Source organism: Panthera onca, chromosome B2 (assembly GCF_046562875.1).
Source record: "Panthera onca isolate mPanOnc1 chromosome B2, mPanOnc1 haplotype 2, whole genome shotgun sequence".
Lineage (NCBI taxonomy): Eukaryota > Metazoa > Chordata > Mammalia > Carnivora > Felidae > Panthera > Panthera onca.
Window position 1 is genome coordinate 43,323,502 of NC_138343.1, and position 9,740 is coordinate 43,333,241.

At 49.1% G+C, this 9,740-nt stretch overlaps 1 protein-coding gene across 3 annotated transcripts in view; it reads left to right on the forward strand.

Moving 5' to 3' along the window:
* RUNX2 (RUNX family transcription factor 2) overlaps window positions 1–9,082 on the forward strand; it is a 326,374-nt gene extending 317,292 nt beyond the window's left edge. For all 3 annotated transcript variants that reach the window (XM_060614399.3, XM_060614403.3, XM_060614400.3), the window contains one exon: window positions 7,888–9,082. In XM_060614399.3, the coding sequence (XP_060470382.3) occupies window positions 7,888–8,453 (566 nt within the window). In that variant the 3' untranslated portion in view covers window positions 8,454–9,082. The remainder of the gene's footprint in view (window positions 1–7,887) is intronic.
* Window positions 9,083–9,740: the final 658 nt, after the last annotated feature.

Genomic DNA, 9,740 nt, shown 5'->3' on the forward strand with positions numbered 1-9,740 from the left:
GAGCAAAGGTGGAAGGGGAGGAGGGAGCGAGACATACAGATACCTAAGGAAGGAGCATTCTAGACAGAGCAAGCAAGTGCAAAGGCCCTGAGGTCGGAACACGTCCAGTACCTTCAAGGAACAGTTGGAGCAGAGTGAATGAGGAAGGGGTGGGGCAGCTAGTAGCCTGGCTGACGACCATGTGGATCTTGAAGTGAGACAACTCTCACCTCTTTTCCTGCGGCCGGTGGCGCTAATGAGAATGTGTGGCCCTGCAAAGCCAGCGGCTAGGCTGTGAAATGCTTGAAGGGTTGAAATCACTTTGCCTACGGAAGCGGAACAGGTCTAAAAGTAGATACAAAAGTGTCAGGCTCTGGTCTTTATTTTCTTCCAACTTATACCCACACAGCCTCAACAAAGGTGTTTTGGAATTGATGACACTAGCGATTAAAAAAGGAAACATCTCCGATGCTGCAGTAATGTTTACATCCAGGACTGAATAAGTGATCCTTGCCCTCAGGGGCCTCTTTGGGGTGTTTAATACAATGTTTTGTGTATGGGCTTTTGCGACTGGCTTATTTCACTCAGCGTAAGTAACGTCTTCAAGGTTCATCCGTTTAGCATATGTCAAAATTTCCTTCTTTTTTAAGGCTGAATAATATTCACATATAATATAATATATGCTATATATATAATCTATATAATCTATATAATATATATTATATATATAATATATTATATTATATTATTATATATTATATATAATATTTATATTATATTATATGTATTATAGAATATATTATATAATTTTATATATATATATATATATTTTTTTTTTTTTTCTCCTCTTCTTTAAAGGTCCTTTTGGCTGCCTGACTTAGTCACTCTGGTGGCCCTTCTTCCTTCCCACCCACTTTGCTTTACTAACTTGACTGATGATGAACAGTCCTCTTTAGCTCAACCCTCAGCCACTAGGAAATTTGAGGCCGAATAATTCACACGGAAGTAAAATGACTTTCCTCACGTCATTCCTCGGGAAATCACTAATGCTGCTGGAAATAGACCAAAGATTTCCCCAGGGCTGGGTCCTTCTGATCTCCCGAGGGCGGCCTCTCAGAGGCTGGGGACTATAGTGGATGGGCAGTGTTCTTCCTGGGACAGTCCTGGTCAGGGCTACCCAGCATCTCCTTGGAGGGCCTCTTCTGTCGGCTGTAGCAGAGCCTGGATGAAGACAAGACTATGGTTTCGGGGCCCCCTGGGCCAGTCCTTTCTGCTCAGCAGCCGTAGACTGCACCCGTTATACCACCCAGGCTGCTGGCCTAAACAGCACTTGAACTTGAACCAAAAAAGACGCGAATGGCAAAAGAGATTTACATTTTAAAAGTTCACTTTCAAAATAGAGGAGAGGAGAGAGAATGCAATCAACGGAATCAAGAGGAGTGAGCACTGCTGTGGGAGTCACCCAGGTACAGGCGAGGATGTGGGTCTTGTCAGCCGTGGGCATTGTCCAACCTATCCAAATTCTGTGGGCCTCAGTTTTCCGGCTCACAAATGGGCAGAGTGTCGTTGTTGGGATTAAATGAGAAATCATATGAATAACCCTATTTGTGTCCTAGCATTATGACCACCCGGGATGCTTTTAAAACACAGGCTGCCTGGGCGCCATTCCGAGATAGCCCCATTTAATTGGTTGGGGGCATCAGTAGTGTAACCACAACTCCCCAGGTGACTTTAATATGCAGTCAAGGTGGCAGGTGACTGGCCTAGAGGTTCCACGGCTCTCAGAAGAGAGACCTTAGCACGTGGCTTGGCCATCGAAAGCACTCTGGACACGCTGGCTCGTCTCGTGAGCATGGTCAGTGTCAAGTCAGGAAGCCTGTCATCTGCACCACAGCCAGCCCTCCTCGCAGCCCCCAGAGAAGCCGGCCCTCCTCTAGCCTGCCTGGCTGCCTCGCTCCAGCCCTCCCGCTGAGCCCCGTTCCTGGGAGATGCCTGCTGAGAACTTGGGATCAGACTGAGTCAGAAGTATTTGCAGACTTGACTCACCAGGTCTTAAAACCAGAAGACTGCCCTGTGGGTCTCATGACGTTCCTGGAAAATAAAAGAAGTGAATATTATTGGGTTGAGTTCATCAGATACTCACCCTCCCTTTTGTGTGTTGAGCGTTCCGAAAGGAGCAAGCAGCAACCCGGCCAAGTCGGAACCATCAAAAGAGAGGGCCTGGCTGCTGTGCTGAGAGCTGTTGTTTCTTCTGCAGACAGGTTTCATCCTCTTCCCACAGGCTTCTGCTTCTCTGGTTCCCCAGGGCTACCTGGTTTCTCCTCTCTCTAGGCTCCTGGGGAAAGGTTCCCAAGGGCTGCCTCTGGTGAGGTGTGGTCAGAGTTGAGCTATGCTGGAGGGCTGGGTGTGGGCTGGGAAGGGCCATCTGGACTCCAGAGAACAAGACAGGGAAAGTTCCCCTTCTGGAGTAAGAATTTCTGGAAACATACCGGAGCAGTAGCCAGGTTGGGCACACATTTCTCTGAAGACTCCTTTACCCCCGGGGGTAGTAAGCTCTAACACTTCCATGCTCCACCTGTCTCTAGAATCTACTTCTCTGCATCTCCAGAGCTACCGCTTTAACAAAAGCCACTGTCATTTTATAATTTCTCATCGCAGCTACAACCTCCTAATTGGTCTTTCTGCTCCTACTATGTCTACTGCCTGCCCAACACAGTTGGGTGAGCTTTTCAAAATTACATCACACACACACACACACACACACACACACACACACCCTTATACTTAAAACTTTCCCAAAGCTTTCCATTGCTCTTAGGATAATGGCAAAACTCCTTAGCAAGTCCAACAAGACCATGTGTATCAGGATTTAGTGCGGTTGTGAGTGATAGAAAACACAGTTTAAGGGGGTTTGGATGGCTAAGATTTTATTTTCTCGTACAAAAAGTCTGTAGTTGAACTAGCTAGGATTGGCACACCAATTCCTCAACGTTTTCGAGGACTCAGCGCTCTGCTCTATCATCCATAGCAGATGGTTTCCACCTCGTGGTCCAAGAGGGCCGCTTGAGCACCAGCCATTGCAACCAAATCCCAGGCAGAGGAAGGAAGAATTGCACACAGCACTTCTATTGGCATCGTTCTGCCCAGAAGTTAGTTACTAGCTGCAGCTAGTTGGAAGAGAGGCTAGAAAATGTAATGCTTATTTTAAGTGGTCATAAACCAGCCAAAAAAGAGGAAGAAGAGGAAAATGGATGTTGGGCCATACTGGCAGTATATACCATACACTACATCTCCTGACCCCTCCTCTCTTCTTGAGTATCATCTCATTTCATGCTTCCTTCACCTCGCCGTCTTCTTTTTCTGTTACACTGGCTTTCTCTAGGAGTCCCACATGTTTGCAACACTCCCTCCTCCCACAGGCCCTTGCTTAGACTTCAACATTCTTCCTCCCCTCTTCTTATTTAACTACTCGTTCTCCAGACCTCAGCTCAAGCTGTATTTCCTCAGGGAATCTTCCTGGATTAGGTCAACCCTCCTATTTAGATGCCTGTAGCATGTCGATTGTACCATTGTTGCAATTACACAATTATGTGTGCAATCGTTTGCTTTTTTTTTTTTTTTTTTTTTTTTCTGCCCCCACAGTGAGGTCAGGGTTTAGGTCTGGCTTTGCACAACATAGAGCACTCTGCAGGGCATACCGTACGTGCTCAGTCAATATTTGTTGAATGAATTAATGAAAGAATGTAGCTAGTATCTCACATACAAGATAAAGGAGGCTAGGACCCTGCAAAAGATTTCGTAGGCAGGTGGCGGCGGGTGGCCAGGAGGGCTGGGGAGAGTCCTAAATGATTCCAAACGAGTAGGCTTTTGAGTGCGGCAGAGAAAAGACTGACCTGGAACTTAGGAGACCTGTGTTCTTGTCCTGGCTCAGGCACCAAAGGCTGCACGTTGGTTGCCCGGAGGCAGTGACAGACGGTCAGATGCTGGATATAGTTGCAAGGCAGACCCTGCAGTCATTGCTGGCAGATTGGATGTGGGGGGGGCGGGGGCGGTGAGGGAAAGAGAGGGGTCAAGGGTTAGTCTTGGGGGTTTGGCTGAGCAAATGGAAGGTCATTTTATCAAGAAGGGGAAGCCAGTGAGAGGAGCAGGGTGTAGGGAGAGGAGGATCCCAAGGGTTTCTTTGCAAATGAATCGCGGGTTCCCACAGGCGGCTGTGCAGTTCACCTCTGCTGCAGGCATCTCCAGAGCAAGCCCAGCCCCAGGCTGGTGGGTGTGAGTGGTGGTGGCTGGGAATGCCAGATGGATGGAAAAAAAAAAAAAAAACATCGGCCTTTCGAGGTGGCTAGTTGCCAGCCAAGAAATGATTCAGTCTGACTCAGCAATAAGATTGAAAAGAAAGTGGTCAGAAGACCTTGCCCCTGCAGGCTTGGCGGGAAGCAGTCACTTTCTGTTAAAGGTCGGTGAGCGGTGAGAGGGAAGACATATCCGTGCATTGGCCACTGCAGCCGTCTTCGAAAATTCAGGAAAGGATAATCCCATACCTACAGCTTCATGTCCTTCCTCCCAATCTTTATTTTACACATTTTTCTATAAGCAGTTGAACTCATCCACAAAGCACGATTTGGCAATTTCCTTTCTCACTAAACAGCAGAGCACATGTTTCCTAAATTGCTTTCCGGAGAGGATGTACCGATCCACTCTACTCCAAACAGGGTGTTAGAGTGCCTCTCTCCTGGCAATTTTTGAAAAGTCTACAAGTGAAAAATAGCAATTTCTTATTCTTAATTCCTAATCGTTTTCATTTATCATTCACTATTATTTCAATTTGCAATTATTGTGTGCCTAGAGAGAATGGACATTTCTCAAGTGCTTATTATATATCTTTCCAATATATATTTTCATGTATATATTTTTCAATATATATTTTTTCAATATATATTTCAATTCATAATTCATTCTTTGTAATGTTTTTTTAAAGTTTATTTATTTTGAGACACAGCGCAAGAGAGGGCAGCAGAGAGAGAGAGAGAGAGAGAGAGAGAATCCCAAGCAGGCTCCGCACTGTCAACGTGAAGCCCGATGCGGGGCTTGAACTCACGAACCACGAGATCGTGACTTGAGTCGAAATCGAGTTGGGAGCTTAACTGACTGAGCCACCCAGGCACCCCATAATTCATTATTTTAATTTGCAATTCTTTCATTTCTAGAGCAAATGAAACCTTTGCAAATGCTTATATATATATATATATATATATATATATATATGTATGTATGTATATATATAAACTCACCCTTCCCACCTCAGGAAGTAGCATCTCCCCAAAATGGTTGTAAGTATGAGGAAGACGGGGGTAGCAATGGGTTGAGGAAGGCCGTGGTGGAAAGGGTGGACTCAACGGCTGGGTGACCCCAGTTCCCACGCCAGCCTCAAGTACACCTTTGTAAGGCTGAGGCTCCAAGCTCTCTGAGCAAACCAGTGCTAACCAGTGCCTGAGGCAACCCGAGAGCCAACAGGCCTGTCTGCGCTCCTTCAGGGTAGGGACTATGTCTGGGTCAGCTGTGTCTCCAGGGCCTCTATGGCACCTGGCGCGTCGCCAACCCTGGGCGCAGACTTGTTCCATGACCGGCTACTGGGAAGACCGAATAGTTGCTCGGAGAGAGGGGACTGTGTCCCTCTGTGTTCTCTGTTCTGTTCTCTGCCGTGTCACTAGCCAGCAAGTCCCTCCCTCGCACAGGCCTCCACCTCCACACCTTTGGAAGTTAATCCGAACAATAGCAAACATTCCTTCTAACTCTGAAATTCCACGAAAACACCCAGGCTGTTTTGCTTCTCTTTGTTTAGTTTCCTCATCTAGGAAACAAGATGAAAATGTTGACCTCCCACGGGGTTGCCACATAAAATATGGGGCACTCAGTTACCCCTGAATATCAGATAAGCAAGGAATAAGTTTTGTAGTGTAAGTTTGTCTCAAATAGTGCATGACTGTATAAATAATTGAAGCACTGAATGATTAAACAACATCCAGCTGGATCAGTTTATTGCGTTTGTGGCTGTGTTTCTGGACTGCTGATGATTATATGGCATTCATTCAATGAGTATTTATTGAGCATCTATTAGATTGTTTAGGCCCTGGTGACACAGCAGAGAATGAAATAAAGCAGTGTCTCTGTTTTTATAGGAATGACATGCTGATAGACAAAAAAAAAATACATAAAATATCAGGTGGTCATAATGTTCAGAAGACTAATAAAGCAGGATACAGGTCAGAGACCATGTGAGGGGGTGAAGGGGGGAGTTGAGCAATCTGATTAACTTGACCCTCTGCACCTGGGAGCCCCCAACCTCCACCAAGAGCTGTGTTTGTGACAACAGGACCCTGACGTTAGTTTATGGCAGTCAATGAAGCTGCATAAAAATGATGTCATTGATTCAAAGGTGCATGTCCAAATAAGGGATAAAATTATCAGTTGCAGGGATGGAAGAGAACTATAAATCATTCAGTGCAGATTTTAGCTGAGCTGGGGCTGCAACCAAGTTTCCTGACAGCCCGGAGAAAGTTCAGGAAGGTAATGTGCTTGTTAAAAAGATGCTTCTGTTTTCAATTCTATTTGCCAGTCAGGGCGGATTGAGTCCTGACAACTTGATGTGTTTTTGAAGTCTTAGCTGGAACAACAGTGAAAGAGTTTCTTCTTTAAGAAGTCTTTATGCCTCGTGAAGCCAGTGCTCTTAGGTTCAAGGCTGGGCGGGAGACTGTCAAACTAACTGCGGGAGAGGCCACCTCTCCTATCTCCTGCCAGTCGAGAGACGTCAGTCATTAGTCTCATTACTGTAACTATCTTCAGGATCACATCAGGCTTCCAGGTTGCTTTTATCCCTGGTTACTCCGGTTGCTATGGCCACGAATCCTATGTTTTATTGCTAAGCTATGTATTTGGTCTATACCTTTGCTATGCAAGGCGTGGTTCCCAGGCCGGCGGCATCCACATCTTCCGGAAGCTGGCTAAAAATGCAGCCTCAGGCCCCACCCTTGACCTGCTGAATCACAGCCTGTCCTAAAGTTTAGGAAACACTGCGCTAGAACATTCTGTGTGCTTGCTCCCATTTCATTCCACACATTAGACGGCTCTTTGATTTGCTGCAAAAGCCTCCTGTCTGCTATGTGGAGCTCATTAACATCTTCCTCTAGTAAAACGAGATCAGTTTGTAGAGTTTTTCTTATCGTTTTCAACTCACGGGAGTTCTGTGCTTAGATGTGTCTGGGGTTCTTGTTTGAAAGCAGGCTGATCAGTCTGGGAAGCATCCCAGAGGGGTCACTGTGCCCAACCTTCTTGTACAGATGGGGACATGAAACCAAGTCTCTAAGGAGGGGATGGGACTAGCCCAAAGTTCCATGGCACTTTCTGGCAGAGTGACAGTCGGCACTCAGGTCATCTGGCTCCTGGCCCCAAACTCTTTCAACTGCCCCCTGAGACCTTGTCTTTGCTGGGGCAGTGAAGGGGGCCATCCGTTTAACACACTTCTGCTTCTGAGGATAGTGGGCAAGGGCCCTCCTTTCAGTGTCCTCGGCAAGATTGCCTCCACCCAGGCTGCGACTCTGCACGGTCCCCCAGGCCTCCACTGTCTTCACAGTAGGGCCACCAACTATGCCTCAGGGGAGACCTGACCCACCTGGATGCCTGGTTGGACTCCATGATCTCCCTGCCTCTGAATTTTTATGCTCAGCCCCACCCCCTTCCCACTTTGTTCTTGGTACATGAACAACCCACTCTTCCTTACTAGACTGCAAGTCTGGGGTGGGAAGTAAATGTCCACCTTCTCAGTTCCTTTAGCGCCCAACGTGCAGCCGGGCATACAGCTGACACGCCACACCTGCCCGAGTGACCCTTTCTCCTGTCTTCCCTTGACAGATTCGGAGCCCAGTACGTTGGACTCTCCGTCTTCCACCACTCTGTTCCTCTCCTCCGAGGAGCCGGGCCCCTCCACCGCTGCGCTGCCTTCTCCCTCCTCCTCCTGCGAGCCCCAGGCCTTTTCCCCCGGCGCCTCGGTGCTGCCCCCGCTGCTGCCGCCGCCCCCCGCGGCCGCCGCGCCCCCGGGGCGCGCGGGCCTCTACTCGGTGGTCGTCTCCTCCCCGGAGGCGGCCCCGCGCCTCGGCGACTGGCTGCCCGGAGGCCCCGCGGCCACCCCTCCCGGCGTCCGCAGGGATGAGCGGGAGCGACCAGGGCCAGAGAGGGGCCGCGCCCCGCGCCCGGGCGCAGCGGGCAGGGAGGAGGGCGCCGAGGCCCCGGCAGCCTCCCCGCCACCCTGCGCCCCACACGCCGCACCCGCCAGCTTGGAAGCCAGCGTCGGGGACATCCTGGCGGAGCTGCGGACCATGAACGGCCACCTGGACGTCATCGCGAGGGCCCTCACCAAGCTGGCCTCGTCCCTGGCGCCTCCGCCGCAGCCCCTGCAGGAGGCCCGGGACGCCAACTAGTTAACCGAGCTGCCGCCGGCCTGTGCACCTTAGCCGCGCTCAGGAAAGGGACCCCCAGGGCACCGGGCCTCCCCGCCTGCCCGTGGTCACCGGGGAGCCCAGCAGAGGCAGCAGAGGAGGGGATTACTCTGCCGGGAGTCTCGGTCTGAAATGATGGTGCTTCTCAGGCTCTGGGCGGCCAGGCCCTTTCTCAGCAAAAGCACGGCTGCCCCACCCCTCCCTGGGCTCTCCTGCCCTTCCAAGGCCCTTCTCCTCCTTTTGGAAAAGGCCTTGAGCTCTGGCAGGATTGGTGGCCCTGGATGGCGGTGGGACCTCGGGAAGGATGCTCCGAGAACCATCCTTTCGCGTCCCACATGTGTATGGAGGGAAAGCAAGCCGGCTCCAGCTTTCCTTGCCGGGTTGTTGACGGTGTATCTGATCTCTGGGGCCGTTTATGTATTTCTTTCGAAAGAGTTATTTTTGGCTGATTAACTTTATGTTTTCTCATTATAACCACATTTTAAGAAGTTTGGGAAATAGAGAAGTGAAAAAAAATCTGATGTATTTGGAGAAGGGGGGATATTTAAGTCTTTCTTATGAATAAGAAAGTATTTGAGTCAGAAATAAAAATTTTATATGTACTCTCTGGATGTTGGCCTCACTCTGCTTCATTTGTTCCTTTGCACGGGCCCCTGTTCTTGGATGTTTGTCCCCGGCCCTCTTTACTCCTTTGGATCTTATTTCAACTTTTCTCATGCCTGTGAAGAATAAGTTTCTAGAAGTCCTCATGATTCTTTTCTAAAACTCCCTGATTTCCCTGCATTTGGTAAATCCATCCCTTTCCTCTGGCTTGGGGAAGAAACTGAGTCACAGAGTGACTGGACACGACGGAGGAAGCCAGCATCCCTGGCGTCTACCCGCTAGGTGCCAATGCCACCACCCACCCCAGCTACGATAACCAAAAACGTCTCCATCGCTGGTTGGGACCTAGATGGAACTTCAGAAGTCTGGAATAATCTGTGCCCTCCAAGATCTCACTTCCCATAAGGAGGCAGGGTTCTTCTCACTTTCCCATTCGAATCAGAATTCTAGTGGAATTAGAATTCATTTGTCAGAAGCAGATCTATTGCTCTTTTCCTGGAAATGAACCAAGGGTCAGAAACCACATTGCAGAGTACAAGCCCATTCCGGAGCATTTGCAAGGCACACGGCTGATGGTCTGAGGCCAGCAGCTGCCTGGGCTCTGTAGCTCTTGGCACACCCAATGCATCGCAGACTTCGGTGGGCAGGACCCACCCGGAGAGCTTG